Source organism: Notechis scutatus, chromosome 3 (assembly GCF_049901735.1).
Source record: "Notechis scutatus isolate UNSWTSFEM ecotype Mainland chromosome 3, rNotScu1.2, whole genome shotgun sequence".
Lineage (NCBI taxonomy): Eukaryota > Metazoa > Chordata > Lepidosauria > Squamata > Elapidae > Notechis > Notechis scutatus.
In genome coordinates this window covers 143743836-143764778 of record NC_142011.1, presented here as the reverse complement: position 1 = coordinate 143764778, position 20943 = coordinate 143743836, and the positions used below count along the sequence as shown (strand labels likewise).

General features: G+C 37.2%; 1 protein-coding gene across 5 annotated transcripts in view; it reads right to left on the bottom strand.

The window, feature by feature from the left end:
• Positions 1-20943, bottom strand: part of PHACTR1 (phosphatase and actin regulator 1) — a 283399-nt gene that overhangs the window by 25675 nt on the left and 236781 nt on the right. For 3 of the 5 annotated variants that reach the window (XM_087961308.1, XM_087961307.1, XM_087961305.1), the window contains exons 3-6: positions 19155-19235; positions 15800-15967; positions 13130-13333; positions 4309-4633 (exon numbers count right to left, since the gene is read on the bottom strand). In XM_087961308.1, the coding sequence (XP_087817434.1) occupies positions 4309-4633; positions 13130-13333; positions 15800-15967; positions 19155-19235 (778 nt within the window). The remainder of the gene's footprint in view (positions 1-4308; positions 4634-13129; positions 13334-15799; positions 15968-19154; positions 19236-20943) is intronic. The other 2 variants (XM_087961309.1, XM_087961306.1) reach the window with 1 other exon arrangement.

Below are 20943 nucleotides of genomic sequence, written 5' to 3'. Positions count from 1 at the left end.
AGTGGTGAGTTGGCCATGGCAAGTTGGCCAATAGAGTTGTCCCATTCCGGGGCTTGAAAATGACATCTTCCAATTACAGAGCAAGTTCACCAATGGAGACTTCAAATGCTCTCCTGGAATTGTTTAGTCCTGCAAAGGTAAGGGTACCTCAGATAGCACTGAATTACTCCGTAATATAAAGAGGATTTCTATCTTTAGCTTGATATTTAATACTGGCTAGGGAATTCTGGGAGTTGAATCCAGAAAGCTTAAAATTGCCAAAGGTGACAAACAGTGCCTTATGGTCTCTCATCCAAACAGTTCCAAATCTGATCTGTTTCTCTATTGGCCATCAACCAGGTTTGTCTACCTGCTACCACCAAGATCAGTATTGATTTAATGGTCAAATAAAAGATTGAGCTCTTAATGAGGCCATCATCGCTCCCTTTTGCTACCATGACGGTTTTAGCTAAATTATTTTTATTCATGCAAGAGTGCAATTCCTGTAAAGCCCTATCAAATTCAGTGGGAATTACTTCTTGGTATCTAGAGATTGACTGGCAGTCTCTTATCAGCAAAGCAAGATAAAAAAAATACATCCTGCAACAGGGTTGTTGTAAGGATTACTGAAATTATGCATACATAGGAAGAACTATTCTACAACACAGCACACGTTTTTGAAGTAATTATCTTTGAGCAAACAACTAGATACGTAATATTTGAATCTGAATGACAGAATTATCTTTCAACCTGCACTCTTGTTCTTTTCATTTACAGTTGTAGGGTTAGGATCAGATTAGGGGTAAAGTAAATTGCCCTACGAATACAAGGACACTTTTTTTGTTATGTAAATAGTTGGCAGGATGAAACTTGTGAAGAGCCTCCAGTTTCTCTTGAAATTCAAATAGCATTTTTTGATGTAGATCAAAAAATTCAAATAGCATTTTTTGATGTATGGGGAAGAGGGAGGGCGAGTGTATTAAATTTTCTCATTACATTGTGCACAATTGCAAGGCTAAGTAGGTTTCCCTTTGACTCCTGGAACTCAGAAAGCACGAGACAGTGCTCCATGTTCTTTGACATATTTCCTTCATGGGGACCATTAATTACTGTACTCTGCTTCCGTCCTTTCAAAGAGTTGCCATCTGACTGAATCTTGTCTAATTAATGTCTCCTTGTAAGCCGAGAATCCACAAGTGTTATGAAATACAATCCCAATCTCCTAACAATTTATGATTGTTAAGGAGAACCGGGTTAGTTAGAACCCTGGCATCATGTTTTAAATGAGCCCCATTAAACCCATACCTGCAAACCTGATGTTTCCCAAGATTCATACACTTGGGAAAGACTGCCCTACCAGCCCCACAGGCCTTTCATTTTAGAGTGCTCGGTCTCCACTGCAACATTAAGTGTTGCTAAAGAATGCCATCTCATAAGGGGGAACCCCCACCCCCCAAATACCAATCATTCATTTTTCTGCCACGGTAGTTCCTAATCTGTGCTTCCAGACAATGCACAGTCTGTAAGATTTCTGCAGGTAATTTTACCAGCATAATCTCCTCCCCCCCCCCCGCCCGGGAAGACTGCTGCAAATAAATTATTGAGATGAATATAATAGATATGGAAATGAGGGTGAAACGTTGTTCAAAATGTATCTGCTTTTTAAATTCCTTCTGAGAATATAACATGGGCTGAAAACCACAACTGCACAAAGAAGTTGGGAACATTTGGTCTAGTCCTACATTCAGAGCACCTACCGTACGAAGACTGCAGTTGGCAATAGGAAATAATCACATCAGATTCATTATATAAGGATTATATAATTATATAGGGATGATTGGTTATATTACTATATAACTGATATATTATAGGGATGACATATAACTGATATGTAATAGGGATACAACTGATATATCAGGGATGATTAGTTATACCATTATATAGGAATTATATAATTATATAAGGATGATTAATAAAGCACCTGGCAGCAACTATTGTCTTTGCATGACAAGTCAGGAATTTGAAATGACTTTTTGCCATAAACACACTGCATGGCGCAACCATCCATCTAATAATTATTTGCTTTTTTAAAAATGAACACCTTACATTACAAATTGCGTGATCTAGCCTAATATGAATAACTAACATAATTATTATTATGGTATTCCACCCACAAACAGATAAATAGTATAGAAAATGAAGGCAGTAAGGGTAATTGTAGTCATTTTCTTCATCTCAATAGATAGCCATGCATTTTTCAAAAACATGAAACCAACAAATGAAATGGGAAGCAGAAATATGTGATGCAGAAATGTTTCCAATTCATAACAGTGCTTGTAAAGGCACAGTATTAATATCAAACAATTTTCAAAGAGTTGTTAGAGAAATTGTTCTCCAAATTACTCTAACCTCTAAAAAAACACTATTATCTCAAAGATAATGAAAATCTGTCTAATTTGTACATAGTCTACAATGTTCAAAGTTTTTATTTTGATGTAACAAACACAAGCCCTCAAAATGAATATTTACCAAGAAATATCCAAGGGGATAACTGTATTATCATCACCAAGAATAAGCAATGTAGCAGAGTATAATCTCAAAATTTTGATGTATAAATTAAATACATTTCTGTATTAAAATGTACTTCTGTATTGCTGAGTGCTCCTTATGGATAGCAATAGCCCTTAGACTTATATATAGCTTTACAGCCCTCTCTAAGTGTTTTACAGAGTCAACATATTGCCCACAACAATCTGGGTCCTCATTTTACCCATCTTGGAAGGATGGAAGGTTAAGTCAACCTTGAGCCAGCGAGAATCGAACTGCTGGCATTTGGCAGAATTACCCTGCAATACTTCATTCTAACCACTGTGCCACCATGGCTCTTTGTTCCCAGTGTGGAGAATTATCTGCACTAAAGTCCCAAAGGTGCTTTCTTCTTCTTTTTTTTCCCAAGAAGCAACTGGACTTTCTGGTTTTTCTTTGAAGACATTTTGCTTCTTCAGCTCTGAAGAAGCTTCTTGGATGAGAAGTGAAACATCTTCAAATAAAAATCAGAAAGTCTAGTTGCCTCTTGAAAAAGCACCTTTGGAACAACCATGACATGTATGACTGAGAACCTCCATAGACATCTGCAATGAAGGTTAAATCACCAGAAAGAAGACATGGCCAAAACTGTGAATTTTGAAAAAAAATCCAGCCCTTCTGTGAGTAAACAATTTGGGCTCATAAGAAGAGCCTCGTTGAATTTAATCAGAAATCTATCAAGTTCAGCACCTGGTTTTCTAGGGTAACAAACCATACTCTGGAAACCAGTCTGCTCACATTAGAGTGGTGTTTATTAGTCAAGATGTGTTTTTTACATAGTTTTTCTTCTCACTCACTAGGCCAGGGGTCACCAACCTTTTGGAGCTCAGGGACCAACAAACTCATAATTTTAAATCCCAGGGACCACTAACCGGTTCTGTGGGCATGGCCTAATTTGTGGGTGTGGCTTGGTGGTTATGTGACTGGCTGGGCATGGCTTGTATGTAAATATTATAAATATTTATATAAATATTGAATTTTTTTAATAAAAAAGAGCAACTTTTACCCAGAATCAGGCAAAGCAGGCAGACACATTGAGTTGCTCACAGAATCACAGATTCATTCAGAGATCTATCTATCTGCCATTGGCTAGCTCAGTCTGTCACATAAAATTTGCAAGCAAACTCATAAAATTTGCTAGCAAGCAAACACACAAAATTAACTCACAACACACCATGCATGTAAATATTGAATTTTTTATTTTAAAAAAGAGCAACTTTTACCCAAAATCAGGCAAAGCAGGCAGGCAGATTGAGTTGCTCACAGAATCATTCAGTGATCTATCTATCTGCCATAGGCTAGCTCAGCCTCTCAAATTTGCTTGCCGTGAGTCTGCACTGAATTTGCTTGCAAGCAAACCTTCAGTCCTAAGGGAGATTCGGCTGTGCTGAGCCGAAGATCTAAAGACTAGCTAGAAAGCAAGAAATCCAACCATTTCCTGCTTCCTAGCTAATCTAAATCTCCCAGAGCAGCGGAACAGATGATGGTCGGAAAAAGGAAAAATAGCAATTTAGTAGGCAAGTTTACTGGGTAAGGAGCAAGTGGGCAGGGAGGGTTCCTGCAGGCCATGTGGGCAGCGCAGCTTTGTGTTTCTGCGCAGCCTGAATTAATTGCTTTGTGGGGTTGTTCTGGGGTTGAGATTTCTCTGCGGCCCACCAAAATTTTCCCACAGCCCACCAGTGGGCCGCGGCCCACCGGTTGGCGACCGCTGTACCAGGCACAGAGTTGGGATGCTCAAATTACCTTTCTAGCCGCTGCATGGTCATGGACAGTGTTTTATTCAACTCCTCGATCATGCGACATCCTGAAGGGTGCATGGGTAACGTGTTGGATCCAGAAGGCATATGTGAGCTGTGGCTGCTGTACTGATGCTGGTGTGCTGCTAATTGTGATGGGAGGACTGTGTGATGATGCGAAGTCAATGGTTGCTGGGAGTTCTTCTGCGTGGAATAGGATGAGAGGGAGAGATCGGGTCCCCCTAAAGGCATGCAAATCATGACTTTCTTTGGAGGTAGTGGAGGTGATAGCTTGACTGGCATACAAGGCAGCTTCATCGGAGCACCAGGATCTTAAAAACAAAGGTTGAGAAACACAGTTATGAACAAAGGTGGAAAAAGGTACTTTGGTTCTCTCCACATCCATTGACTCATCTAATATTGAAAGCATTTTTCCTCGTGCACAACTCATGCAGTTCAAGTAGATATGAGAGATTACTACATATATCATGCTGTCCTTCCTGGTTCAATCTGTAAACAGGTAGTCCTCGACGTATGATCACGACTGAGCCCAAAATTTCTGTTGCTAAATGAGAAATTTGTTAAGTGAATTTTGTAGATCTTTACAGCAATCTACATGTTCATTCAGTTGAAACCTTGAATACATATGCATCTATAAAGAACATGTGAAGAGACTGGAAGAAATGAGATTTCTCTTCATATAATTGGGACATTTTTAGCTACAATTCTTCATATATTGGAAAAAGAAACAGTGATTTTTTTCCTGATGTTTGTGAGTTTCATTAAGACTAGAAAAAAAAGCTCACTAATTTTACTAAGCTCAACCTTAGCTTCCGTATGCTTTGCACACTAGTATATTCTGATATGTTTTAGAGTCACCTAAGTGAGATGGGTAGTATGAAGATATGATAAATGAATGAATGAAACTGCTTGGTTTAGGATTATGTTATGGTAATAGGAATTCAGTAAAAGATTATCCTATATAAACACTGTAATTTTATACTAATTATATATGTACTTGTTGTCCATATCTTAATACAGATATATCAGTGAGAGGGAAGAAAGAATAAAGTAAAAAAAAAAAAAACCTCAAGAATGGACCACATGAAATCTGTAGTGTTAATTAGAAATGGTGAGAAAATCGACTGCATTTTAATGTGAATTCATTCAATTCTTAGATTAGATGCCTTTCTTTAAATTTTACCACACAAGTCTCACCTCAAAAATTACTTATATTAGTAAATAACAATATGTGGAGAAAGGTAAGGCAGGTGAATAGATACCCCGTACTTTGCTGGGGACACCACAGCAGAAAATGCATTTGGATGCAGGATCCAGACTGCCAATAATTCTCCTTGGATTAAAGGGAAGTCTTGAGAGCAAACTCATGGATTCTACACAGCTGGAAGTTTTTTTGTGAGTCAACAGAGAAATGGATATTTTTGTAGCTGCTCATGATCAGCTGGGAATTGTGGGTTTTATCCTGCTTTGAGCCATCAATATAGCCTTTTTTAAGGAATCAAAGTTCAACCAAGCCTCATCTTTTTAAACACCTTGGGAGTATAATTTTCTTTTTACAGTGAAAATCTTTCAGAACTGCAAGCTTTGTATTTGCTGGGTTAGTCCCTCTTTAACCCATTTTAAAAGAGGACAATATGTGTGTTTCCAGCTCTGTAAGATTTTATTTTCTGTAATAGCACAGAAGGATGACTATAGTGTTGTTTTTGGAATGTATTTAAATGCCAAAAAAAATGCATAAAATTGATCTAAAGAAAGACTTGGAAGCTAACTAAAATGTCTTCTCTTGTAGGAATTTCTCGATTTATAAATTGTTGATAAGAAGGCTTTGAAGGTTAATCATTAGAAAGCACTACAGGTTATGTTAAAGGAAATTTAGATGTGTTGACTGAAGAACTGTGTGAGCTACTTAACATTATATTTCAAATAAAAAGTGTTAAAGAACATTAAATTTCTTTGAATAAAATTGAAAAGGAAAGAGGAATTGAAAACTATAATCTACAAGAAAGGGATGGATTTACAAATGGACTATTAAAAAACAAAAGTGATACACAAATAAGATAAAAAAAGATGTTGATTACTCATTTAAATTGGACTATCAAAGAATTACAAGAGAGGCTATTGAAATTGCAAATGGATTTTAAGAGAAGAGACAAAGATAAAGTGTTTTTAGAAAATCTATTGAGATGGAATGAAGATGTATTTGGTAATATTTTTAAGATATAGTCAGAAGTTGTTAATGTTGAATATACTTGCTGGAGATGAAGAGAGAAGTTTTTTCATATAGTTTTCTTTTTCTTTTCTCTTTCCTTTTTTTGGGGGGGATTCTGCACTTTTTTAAAAAAATATTCTTTAATGTATTTTGTATTAGGTTTTTGTATCTGCTTTACCTGATTAACATAATCCTTACTAAAATTATTATAAAGAATAGTAAATAACGTATCAATATGCACGTATTTATATTTTTAAAAATAGTGATTTTTTTAAGGCATTTAAAAAGTTGACCTAGTCCTAGACAGTAATATTTGGATGGAATAGATGTTTCTGAATGAATTCATGTAAACCTGACATTTGCAGCCTGATTCTTTTATCTTTAGTTTTAATACACTGTATTTATTTATTTAGTGCAGGAATGTCAAACTCATGTCTTCATGTCGTCATGTGATGTATCCTCCTCTTCGCTAAACCGGGCGTGGGCGTGGCCAGCACGTGACACATCCGGCCCGTGCGCCAGGAGTTTGATAGCCCTGATTTTGAGTATGGGAAAAAAATGTAAAAATGTGCTGTAATTGTTGTTTAAACATGAAGAAAGAATCTGAATGCTACCTGAATGTAGGGCATTTTATTTGTTTCTCTTGGCTCTTGCAGTTTATTTTTTGCTGAATGATGGCTCAACTGTTGAAACAAATCTTTGTATTTGGTAACCTAAGGGTTTGGCTACAACATGCTAAATGAACACTGCCACACAATTGGGGCAGGGAGAGATGTTTATGAAGACCTGTGTGGCCTATTATTTGAGGTTAATTTGCTTTATTCTGCTGTCTTGGAGAAGGTCATTTCATCAAAAGTGTTAAAGGAGGTGACACATTGACTGGTTTCTATATGCGCAAAGGAAAATATTATTTCTGTCTTTGCCTCAAGCATGAAAATGCCTTGGGCTGCCTCTGCCTAAGAAAATATAGCTCTGTTCCAATGCATAGATTTCAGCATCTTTCCGAACAAAAGTATACAATCACAGCTCCAGGGCAGTGTGCCATCTTCAAAATAGCCTCCGTGTTATTTTTAACCAAAATGCATTAATGCGGCAGAAAAGGAAAGGCAAATACTGTATATCAGTGATCCCCAACCTATTTTATGCCGCGGCCCAGTACCGGCATCAGCTGGGCGCCGCGGCCCGGTACCGGCATCAACTGGGCGCCGCCATCTTTTTTTGACGAAAAAGTGCTTCCGGTGACCTCACCGGAAGCACTTTTTCATCAAAAAAGATGGCGGCGCAGCGCCCGGTGAGCTTTTTCGGGTAGAACCTGGAAAAGCTCACTGGAAGCATGCGCCGCCATCTTTTTGATGAAAAAGTGCTTCCGGTGAGCTTCTACCTGGAAAAGCTCACCGGAAGCACTTTTTTATCAAAAAAAGATGGCGGCGCCCAGCAACCAGCGGCCCGGTAAGACTTGTTCCGCGGACCGGTACCGGTCCGCGGACCGGCGGTTGGGGACCCCTGCTGTATATGATTAATCATAGCTAATTTTCAATTACATTTAAAAACAAAAGCAAAGTATCTGGATTCATCAGAAATCACAGTGTGACAGCAATGAGAAGAGAAACCAGATATTAAATTAAAGGGAATATATTTTTATATATTAAATATTCACTCTCAAAAAGATTGCTGCAAGCCCCTCCTTAACTGAATCATATGGTAGCTTCTACAAAGCAGGAACAAACAGTCCATCACAACTTGCTACTTTTTGTCTAAACTAAAGTACATACACATCTCACAGTGGAAATTTATTGAGAATTGAGATCGTTTTTCATTTTCATTGTGTGTTGCATTATATGCATCTCTTAAAATGCAATCTAAATGTGACATTTTCATTTTGGAAAGAAGGATGTGCTGGAATTGACTGCTCATTTCCAGGCTCTGTGCAGGGCAACATAATCCATAATTCCAGCATGAACAACACCTGTTGATTTATGATCCATGCAACTTGACTATAAGCATATTCATTGGCAAATAAGAGTTTTGATTTCATCAAGACCTAAATAAACCTATATATTCAAATTCAGTTGTATATGTTAGGGATAACATGGTTACCTAACTTAGTTTGGGTAAAATAATATATATAGACTATGATTGTGTGTGTCACTTTAAATGCAGACCATGTATTTTGGGTGCGGTTGTAAAATCACCATAAGAGGGAGCAAGAGAGCTCACTGTTTGCTGGCTTTTACTGGATTGCTGACAATGATGGATTGATGGTGATAACTGCGTGTTTTCCCTGCTATTGCTGAACGAAGAAAAGAGGTTTGATTTTCTTCATATCTCTACTGCAAAAAGAGATATATTACTGGACTGATTATTTGTGAGTTTACTGACCTCTTTTTCGACACTGGACTTTGCTAATGGATAATCCCCGGATGGACTGAACTAAGTGTATGATATATGGACTGTTTGACTATGCTATAACTATTACTGGAATAAAAACTATTTAACTGGCACAGTGTATCTGATTTACTGAGTGTAAGCTACAACAAAGTTTATCTCACATATCTGCCTGCCTGCCTGACTACCGTTGCACGTTCTGCTAAGGTGTATATCCCTAACACTGGTTATTAAACTAATTGTCCCATTTCCACCATAGATCATCTTCAAATGGGAAGGAGCCAAGAACTGGCAGAAAGGTAGAAAGGGAATATTTAACCCTTAAGCAATTTCTCAGCTATTATTTTTCCTGCAAGAAAATAAGTCCCCTATACCAGGGATCCCCAACCTTTTCGACGCCGCGGCCCGGTTCCGACATCAGCTGGGCGCCGCGGCCCGGTACGGCGTCAACTGGGCGCCGCCATCTTTTATGAAAAGGCGCTTCGGTGACGTCACCGAGCGCGCTTTCTCATAAAAAGATGGCGGCTGCACGTTTCTGGTGAGCTTTTTCGGGTAGAAATGGCTTTCTACCCGGAAAAGCTCACCGAGCGCTGGCGCCGCCATCTTTTATGACGAAACAGCGCTCCGTGAACTTTCTACCCGGAAGCGCTTTTTACCAAAAAGATGGCGGCGCCAGCAACCAGCGGCCCGGTAAGGGTTGTTCCGCGGACCGGTACCGGTCCGCGGACCGGCGGTTGGGGACCCCTGCCCTATACTGTATCCAAGACCATAAATGCAGGTAGTCCCTGACTTACGAACACAATTGAGCCTAAAATTTCTGTTGCTAAGTGAGACATTTGTTAAGTGAATTTTGGCCCATTTTGCGACTTTTCTTGCCATGGTTGTTAATTGAACCACTAAGCTGGTATTACAGTTTTTGTGAATCTGGCTTCTCCATTGATTTTGCTTGTCAGAAGGTCACAAAAGGGAATTACATGACCCTGGCAAACTGCAAACGTCATAAATGTGAGACAGTTGCCAAACATCCAGATTTTGATTATGTGACCATGGAGATGCTACAAGGGTTGTAAGTGGGAAAAACAGTGATAAGTTCTTGCTTTTCAGTGCTGTTGCAACTTGTACAATCATTAAATGAACTGCTGTAAGTCAATGACTATCTGTTAGGTGTGAAGCTGCTTAAATGTAAATAGGCAAGGAATAAGAGAGGGAAGTTTATCTATTGGAAAGCACTACCTTTTAGAGAAAGAAATACTGGACATATTCTTTAATTTCTCAGTGGAGACACTTAACCATAGTTTAACTGGAAAACTGTGAGCACCCTAGACCAAGCCAAGTCCAAAAACACTACAGAATTCCTGGAAGCCTGGCACTCAGAGTGGCCATCAACAGCACATAGACATAAACAACATCTACATACTATTCAAAAGAGACAATCAAAAAGCCCCAAAGGAAACTAAAACACCTCCTTGCCAACAATCAACACCCAGATGAGCAGAAATTAACCCCAAGATTAACATGTGACCAATAATCAAGAAGCAAACAATATCCCAATCAAGGAACTGCCAAACAAGCTAAACAACAGCTCAATCAAGGAACCATCAAGCCCACTCCCACCAACACTGACAGGTCAAGCCACTTGAATACAAAATGAAAGCAAATTCCACTCCCTACTAGCACTGATGATATTACCTAGTTTGGTAGTGAAACATCTGCAAGAAAACAATCAAGCTCAGAGAACACCAAGGACTCCACAACTCTGGGCATAATATTACCTAAAACTGTGTTCAACAACATGGTCTCTGGTTTCCAAATTGTACTAGATTTACATAAATCTTCATTCATTTCATGTTATTAAGGACACCCATTAATAAAACTAAATCTGAAGAAAGTTATACTAGGGCGGTAATTATCTGGACAGGAAAAAAATCCAGAAAAAAAAAATTCCTTCCTTGTTACTATATAATTATTGTCTGGATTTCTGCAGCCCACAAATGGTAGGCTTAATTAATCACATATAAATCTCTGCTGCTGATTTTGAAGTGGCCATCCTTGTAGAAAGGACTTTCAAAGGGACACTTTATCCTGACTCTCTTGAACTAATCCAGAAATTAAGTTCTGCTCATTTGTGTTTGAGCGGAGACAATAATTGCATATTGCACTATAGATAGTAATTATTTCAGCACTAATGTTACCACCTACAGTATCAAGTTTTTTCTCCAAGAGATTGGTGTGCTTATCTTGAATACATTCGAGTTCTAATTAAATTATCCCTACCAGTATATTTCACTCTGTTTAATCTCATTATTCACAACCTAAAATGCCCTCTAACTGAGCAAAGGAGAATAAACCATGTGTCTGATGACAAGTTGGCTAGGAGTAGGAAGACAAGGAATTGGAAGCTTCAAACTGATCTTTAGATCAGGGGTCTCCAACCTTGGCAGCTTTAAGACTTGTGGACTTAAAGACTGAGGAACTCCCAGAATTCCTCAGCCATTAAAGAATTCTAGGAGTTGAAGTCCACAAGTCTTAAAGTTGCCAAGGTTGGCGATCCCTGCTTTAGATGATTTCTAATTGATCAGAACAGGAAAAGTAAGGACATGAGAGTGTCAGTTCTCCAAATAATGCTTATTTTAGAATTTCATGTTCTTGCTATCACTTCTTCAGCAGTGAGCAGTACTTATCAAGCCTTTAGTTCCTCATGTCTTCACATTGCAGCTAAACAGTAAAAGTCCTTGATCTGCCTTCCAAAATCCAAAATTTAAAACCTCTACTATCTCATGCATATTACTGCATTTCACAAACAAAAGAGCTGGTTAGAAAAAAGGCTTTTCCTTTTCAACACAGGACAAATCGTATAAACTATGATTTCACCCCTCAAACCTGCTACATTTATTTCCCCAAATCACAGAGGCAGTTGGATGGCAAATTATAATGAACTCCTCTTCTGCTGATTTGAAATACTAAGAACAAGTGAAAATCACCGCCATACTGAGCTACTAAGAGTTTGGCAGCAACAAAAAGGAAAACCCTAACTCAAAGCTTCCACAGCTAATTTTATGCTGAAAAAAAAGCAAAACGAGAAAAATATGTGTCAATTTTATCTCGAACTTCTTTTGTCTAGAGTACCAAAAAGTAATATAGTGATAAAGGTAATATGTCAAGTAGAGCTTACAAGACTTGAAACTCCAGAATTAGGAAAAAAGACGAAAAGTTCTTCTCATTGAACAAAACCATGCAAAGATGAACTTTGCAGCATTCACATAACACATTGAAATAGTAGCTGGAACAAAATAGCCACAGCTCTTCCACAGTATTGTAGGAGTAGAGAAGTTTAATCTTAACAGAAACCTCGAGGGAACGAAATGGAAAGGAGACATGGACGTTCTCACTTGAAGCCAGGCTTAAAAAGTTTACAAGGCCCCAATTGAAGCCAGATGTTGAAGGATCTAAAACTCATTTAACCAGGTCACATTATTTTGCCTTCCCTCTCAAAAGCTCCGGAGTCTGATTATTCTTCTAGGACATTTAGTGCAGAAGACCTGTCCTGTGTACAAGTGTGGCCAGCCAACTAAGTAATTAGAAAGCAAAGAAAATACAGAAATATGTGAAGAAGGACAACAGCGTGAAATAAACTTCTATAACAGGTTGGAAACAGAGTAGAGGAAAGGTGGAAGACATAAAAGAGATAACAAGTAAAGGCAAGCAACAGCGAGTTCCCCCATTGACACATAGTAATTAAAAAGGAATGAAATCTAAAAGATAGTGTTATTATTAGTTTATTTTTTAAAAAAGAGCAATCAGCTCTTGAAACAACTGCATAGCAAAGAAAAAAATATGCACGAGTGAGATTTAAGCTCTCTTATTATTTATTTATTTCCCATGAGCTATAACGGGAACTACAGTTCCTTAAGACACACCTGTGAGTTTTTAGAAGCTGGAGGAAATATAGAGACGTGAAACCAACATTGGATTGAAACAGACTCTAGTTAACAATTTAATGCTAGAAAATATTTTCTTCTATGCTCTAATAGCCACAGGTTCTCATGTATTTGCAAATTGGTAACCCAGGTATTCTAATAAAAGATGAAAAAACAGCAGAAAAGGGCCTACATGACCGAGTCATGAAGAAAATACGTTTTGTCTAGAGACATGAGGAAAAGTGCATTTTTTTTCAGGGGAGGACGGCACAAACCAAACAGGAACATTTACTTACCAGCTAAATGGTTGGCAATCTTGGTAATGGGCTTAGGAGGCAGGGCAGGGGGTTGTTTGAGGGAAAGCTGCTTCACTGGGGTGTCTTCGTGATCTCCAGAGAAAGCAGCAGATTTTTTAGGGGGGAGTAGCAAGACTGGTTTAGATGAAGGTTCTTGAGGGAGGTGGATTCCAGATTCACTGGACGTGGGACTCTCTTCAGACACTGGAGGACACAACCACAGCACAGACGCAATCAAGGTTACAAGCAAAGCAGCAGCAGAAAGACAAAGGCAGCACAGCAATGGCGATTGAAAAAGGTAATTAGCCATATTTTACTCAGGGGTACAAAGAAAAGAAGGAAGAAGAAAAAGAGAGAGAGAGAAATTCTGGTGCTTTCACTACAGACCTACCACTAGTACATCCCTCAGTAGCAATGATCTAGGGAGCAATTCACTGGCTTTTTTTTTCTTTTTTCTCAGCTTGCTTCTACTGAAATCAGTTTACTACATCGTACTGCATTGGTATTACTTTTAGAATCCTAGCAGTGCCTTCGATATTCCTTTTTCTAAAGTCCATGGGTTATTCAGGATGTAAAAAACTCTTTATAGAAGTATTTAACAAGTTTCTTTTTACACTGAGGTCTTTCCCACTGACCAGACTTGCAAAGTATCTTGTATGTTGCAAAGGATTTTGAGATACATTACTTGGTATATTACTTGTCTTCAAAGGCTGTAGACTAGAATATTTCTCTCATGACTGCATATTTGACTGCATATAATATGCATATTATATGACTGCATATAAGGGGGCGTGCATAAGCGCACCAACGTGCCTACCGTCCCTGTCCTATTGTTTCTCTTATTCTTTTATTTTTCTTATATTTCATGTATTCACAACTATGTATACATTTATACTTATTATCTTGTAAACAATTGGCAAATCAAATAAATAAATAAATAAATAAATAAATAAATAAATAAATAAATAAATAAATATTTCACAGAAAGACAAGAAGAAGCACAGAAGTTTCAAAAAGCTATTCTTGTTCTAATTGTTCTTCAGTGAGTCTACCTACCTACCTACCTACCTGTCACCAGCTTTCCAATTTGTTTAAAAGTTATCATCATTATTCTGTCCTGTTAAATAATCTTCCGATACATAATTTTATCTTAAAGATCCAACAGTATTTCTGCTTGGATATTGATGGTGGGAGCTTTCATTTCTCTTTTTCAACTCAGGATAGTACGTATTAATACATTGAAAAACTCATTGCTTTTGGGCTTAGCTGAACACCTTAAGCTGTACAACTGTTGCCAAAGACCAGCATGTCTTGTCAAGTTATTATAAGGATTGCTTTTGAGAAGAATAAACCCCACTGAATTTGAAAACAATCTAATTTGCCCTTTGTTTCATAAACACATCAAATTTCCTTTTCACTACATGGTACTTTGTTACCTCCATATATTGAAAAAGAGAGAGATACAGAGAGAGAGAGAAAGAGAGAGAGGGAGAGACAGAGAGAGAGAGACAGAGAGAGAGGGAGAGACAGAGAGAGAGAGACAGAGAGAGAGAGACAGAGAGATGATGATAATATCTCACTGATGACATAAGCTAAACTTTGAGTTTGTTCATGAATATGTCAAAAAAATTTTTGCAGGAATAATTCCATCATGAAATGAGTTTTCTGTATTGAAACTAGACCAGTGGAAAGACAACATTAAAGTACTATTATACAAACATGGATACTGGGTCAGATTTACATTCCAAGTATTTCTGTTGTTTATGGAAAGTCTGTCAGCCAATTTTAAAAAACAATAATCCTTTCCTCCTCTTTCATGCCCTGCTTCTTGCAAACATCTACATATTGTTCAGCCATCATACTAAGAAACACTTGTGTCACTGCTTTCTTTGCATATACTTAATTCCTTTTACAGCTTTCTAATGGAGTGATCAACACTACAACTAACCACAGTAAATTCTACAAATTAAACGTTGAAAAAATAAGTGGGTATAGTCTTTTAGTTTTCCCCAATCTGATCCAATTCAGAAGGATTTGGAGCTCAGCTCCCTGAACTGTGCCCCCCAAATAATAATAAAAAAAGTTTAGTCATTTCCCCCTTAATCTAAAAAGCTTTGTGTGTGGGTCAGTGGGCTTCCGTTGTTATCATTCTGATTGAAAAAGTTATTTCAAATTTAATTGATATAAGTAATGCAACCATTAAAACAAAAGTAATAATACTGTTTCGGCAAGTTAGTTCATTAAAGAATAATGTCACCTACTGTACAAACTCACCCACTGACATTGGCAAATCTTTTGAACGTTAATTCTTCATATTTATTAACTGTTAGAGACTGTTCATACAGATAAGATATAATCTAGAATTATATCAGTCTGGATATATTACTACTCAAGTATTACAGAAATCATTACATTATTTATTCTGGAGAACCAGTTTGATTTGGTTAATGGTACTGGGCTAGAAACCAGGAAGTTTTAATCCTGCCTGAGGCACAAAGTCAGAGGGGTGATTTTGGGGCCAGTCACATTCTCTCAACCCTAGGAAAAAGACAATGGCAAGCCAATTCTGGAAACAGTTGCTGATAAAACTGCTGGTCCATGTAATCACCAGAAGTTGACTCAAAAGATTCTTTCTAAATTATGTGACTCGTGATGGAATTGAAAAGCTACCTGTTCCATCCATGACCTCGTGATTCGGGAGTACTTCATAGCTACAGGAATCCCCAGATATTGAACATGGCTCCAATTCAGATAGGGCTTGCAGTGATACTTGGCTGGAACTCAACGCCTGTCCATTCTCCAGTGACCCTTCTTCATTCTGTATAGAAAGCTCTCCATCTAAAAGAAAGCACAGTAGCATGGGATAAAGATCACAACTGCAATTGAAAAAAATCAATGAACTTTAATAAAGAGGTTGATTGGGAAAAATGGGTTGTCCCCCCGCCAGGGTCTCATGTATTTTAACTGCAAACAACAAATTTCATAGGGAAAAACGATCCTTAATACAGAAAAGAATCCACCCAGTTATCCAAGTATATCTTGTCTAACACCAATATAGCTTTGCTTCAGATAAATTTGTAAAAATGGTATTTGGTGGTTGGGACATTCCAATGTCATGAAAGAAAGACTGGGACAGGATTTGTTCAAGGCGTTTCTTAGAGAAGGGCAGCTAGAGCTAATTTCCATGCACTCTCCAATCTCCACCCTCCAAATAGCAAGCCAAACTCTTGTTTCGGGTTTTGAGTGCAATAATGGCAGGGGTGGGGCTGCTGGGGGTTCGCAGGGGATCGGGAGAGCCCTTAGCTAAGATTCTGTGCAGTTCGGAGAACCTCCCAAATCCCACTCCTGGCTGGCCCCACCCACCCCATCCCGCCCCTCCCAGGAGTCCCCACATGACACCTTTTGGATGCAGATAATTGCAGGGCGTGCACGGAGGCTTGGGGAGGGCCAAAATGGGCCTCCCCGAAGTTCAGGAAAGTAGAAATGGGCCCCTTTCTGGCTTCCAGAGAGCCTCTGGAGACCGGGAAGGCCGTTTTCGCCATCCTGGAAGCTCGAGGAAAGCCTTCAGAGAGGCTTTCAAAAATGCCTCCCCCCCCCCGCCGTGGTGCAGGAGGCTGACTAAGCCACGCCCACCATGGCCACACCTGTCCAGCAACTGGGCAGAGAACCCTTTGCTAAAATTTTTGAAGCCAACCTCTGAATAACGGTCCCACTTGAACGCTTCCGTACAATAATCTACAGTCTGGAATGTAGTACTTTCTGATTTGCAAGTTTTGGCACATCTCCTGCACAGGTTGTTGATTGGTACATCAGCACAGAATGTTTGAGACACCCCTATTTCATTTCATTTCCACTGAAAGTCTCTATTTGCTCATAAATTAACATTTATGAAGTCTTGGGGAAAATCTTGGAACTGATATCAATATTACGTAAACACAAATAGAAAACACTACTTAATTAATTATAATTATCAGGGATTTAAATAATAACAATATATTATAATCATTAATAATTAATAACTAATTACAATTAATTCAATTACAAGAAACAATGTGCAACTAATCAGGGAATTGTCTAAAACTAATCTATGCTTGTTGGCCCCAATGAAAATACAAGTTAGAAATTGCCCAGGCTTCATTATTTATAAACCCAGGTATATAAACAGCAGCAATTTGGTTTGCCAAAAGTTTTAATACTTCATTAGAATTTTGGGATGATTTTTATGACCAATATGAATATCTTTGCTTTTGAATTATCTAGGAAATTTCTTTCTCTCTGTGTGTGTTTCTGTCTGTCTGTCTGTCTGTCTGTCTGTCTGTCTGTCTGTCTGTGTGTGTGTGTGTGTGTTATCCAAGAACTTGCCTTTCCAGGCAATGATTGAATGTTACTTGAAGGGAGGGATACCTTTTTTCAGCTTTTTTTTTTCAGAAGGAAAGAAGGAGACTACAATTTACCCAACTTCAAAGGGTTTGTTTTGTTTTTTTGAGAGAGAGAAAGTTTGGAAATGATGCTAGATAGAAATGCTCCTAATCAGAGTTTAGAGGGACTTAAGTTTTAGATAAACTTCCTTAAGTTTATCTTCACACTTCCCCCTAGGCCTGACTGAAATCAATGAGACTTATATTCAACCAAACATGCACCTGATTGTGTTGTCTGGTAAACAATTACATAAAAGCAAAACTGTAAAGCCAATCATAATTGTATTACTGCTTTCCATTTCTAAAAGATATATAAAACATGCACCTGATTGTGTTGTCTGATAAACAATTACATAAAAGCAAAACTGTAAAGCCAATCATAATTGTATTACTGCCTTCCATTTCTAAAAGATATATAAAATAACAGTACAAAATGCATCAGTTGAGAACTGCAGAGTCAAATGCACTGAATATTGCTAAGTCAAATGAAAGACATTTGAACAGCATATATAAATGTTAAATTTGAATACTGCGTAGTCTCTTCATTAATATTTCACTGAACAGAAGGATTTAAGATCAAGCTGCTTCCTGTCATCTGTTGAGTTAGATGGTTGGAAAGTATACAAGAGATAAAAAAAAACCTAAATAACTTTAATCTTTTTTTTTTAATCAAACAGCAAACTTGTAACTATACAGAACAAATTACTATAAAGTGTTGTGTTTTTCTTTAATGGGCTTAGAAAAACGTTGCCCTTTTTTAGTACGGTATTCTAATTCTAAATTTATTATCCATTTTTCATGAAATGATCTGTTAATTGCTTTTACTTACTGATGTATTTCTGGGCTTCAAAATTGGGCCCAAAGAATCATACAGTTAAAAGAGTCTTTATAATTTAGCACCACAAAAAGCCATGGTAGATACAACCCAGATGTTTTTTTTTGCTTATGTCACAAATGTTATTTTCTGACAATAAAGTAGGCTTCCAATTAGTAACCATTTTAGGTTTTGTTGCTTTCTCTTTTTTTTAGCAAATACTTAAATTCCACCAACAAAGAGACTGGAGATTACTTGTGCTTAAAAATGGTGATTCATTTTATGAAGAAGGTCTGAAGATTTGATGTGCATTAGGTGATATAGGGACAATTTTTTCAGGTGACTTCTTAATAACCTCAGGAATTGGGTACCTCAAAAAGCAATCCAGTTTATGAGCATCTAAAATCCATTTTTTTCACAATGAAATATTTCACCTGAATATTTTGTAACACTGAACATCTGAAACTTGAATAGGATTTTATGGTCTCTATGGTTGCCCTTTCTTGTAAAAATGTGAACAGAGCTTCTCTCTCTCTTTTAATGCTGTAAAATATGGATAATTGAGCTAGAAAATATTCCAACACCAATCAAATAATTTTTTTTAATTTTAATACAAAAGCTGCACCTGAGTGTATTTGAATTTATTGTTTATTGTATTGGTAGTTTGGAGTCCAGCTATTAAAAAAATCCAGATCCAAGTCCTGGATTTGCTACATGAAATTCTTGCAAAAACAAACAATATTATCCACTCTCCCCCATTCAATTCCCACTGTGAGTTGACGGTGTTTCTTACCTTTATCAAATATTTCCTTCAGAACTCCTCTCTTGATAAGTTCCTCTCTGCTTTGCCTCATTGATATTTTTCTTTCAAGTGCTAGCAAAAGGGGGAAAATACAAGTTGAAATAATAAACTCAAAAAATATTAAGAAACTGTAGCAAAATCTTTTCATCCCTTGAAGTACTTGTATAATCCTGAAGACCTGAAGAAACCCAAATCATTGAAATGTTTTTACATCTTCTATTTTTGCCAATATTTTTAACTTTATCAAAAAGGTATCTGCCCTTATTGTCCTATTTATTGATTTTACATCTGACTTTAATGTTAAGATTTCTGATTGGTGTGGTGATGAGCTGAATTTATGAATTTCCAAGGAGATCATCTGATCTTTTGATTGTTTGATTGCTTAATTAGTAAGCAGAAAACTTCTTTTGTTTTTCTTTGACTAAATTACAGCTTTGTAGTGGCTTTCATTAGATTAATTACAGGTTTGAAATCAGGAAGGCAGGGTTTAAAAACAGGAATCACTTCCTCCTCTTCAAAGGGACAGCAGCTTCTTCAGACTGTTGAAGAACAGTTGAGAGATTGAGCTGGTGATGAATTTATTCCCTGATTCAAAATGAAAAGAACACAGAGAGAGAAAGCCAACAACTTTAAAGGCTCTCTCTCATGGATTATGGATTTTTTTAGAACTCTCTTTACACATATGTATCTGAGAATTAAAGCTTTTTGGAGCTAAAATAAAGACTTGATGCTTTCAGTCAAAAAATATTGGAGTTGAATTTTGTAGTAATCGATTCAATTGAGACAAAAGTTGCTGAGCTTAGTGAGGAGAAAGACCTGGTAAATTATTAGTTTCTCAACTGAAACTCCAGTAACAATAACACAGTAATATTATTTTGACTACCAAGAATAGACAAATAATTCAGCACAAATAATGATTCTATTTTAATAAACCAATTAATCATAAATCAGTTCTAATTTTTAATGCTTAAATTTCCAATTCTGAATCCAAAGAAAATCATTAAGGATAATTAATGATTTAAAATAATAACAACAACAGCAACAGCAATAATAATAATAATAATAATAATGCTGTGCCTAAAGACCTAGGCAAGCACTTAAAAACAATTGGCGCTGACAAGATCACCATTGGTCAGCTGCAGAAGGCCACCTTACTGGGATCTGCTCACATAATCTGTCGATACATCACATAGTCCTAAACACTTGGGAAGTGTTCGACTAGTGATTTGTGATACGAAACCCAGCATGGTTATCTTGTCTGCTGTGTATACTTGTCATTTTTGTGTGCAATAATAATAATATGGTTCTTCTGAAGATAAATAGGAAGCTGCTTATGTCTATCTATTCAGGAAATAGGCTTTTGTGAGTTTTTTAAAAATTGGATCAAAATGTGGTATTTCAATCCTTTGACCAGCATTTTTTCATAATATCTTGATTTCTCTTCCAATCATCACTTTACCGCTTAAGTTGACCCATTCTATTTCTCAAGAAATACTTTGATTAACTCATATAGTGAACCTGACCTTGGAATTCCTGCTCTGTTTTAATAAGGATACTCTAGGAATAAAATTTCAGTTGGAATTATATGTGGATGATACTTTATATATTACTTATCATTATGAATATTTATGCCAAAATTTATTAATATTATGTAATACTTTTATAACCTCTATTAGGTGTCATTCTTCCGAAATAGACCCAGAAGGGAAAAACGATCAATTTTCCCCTTCTGGTCTATTTTATTGTAAAACTTCTAATTCAATTTTATTGTAAAACTACA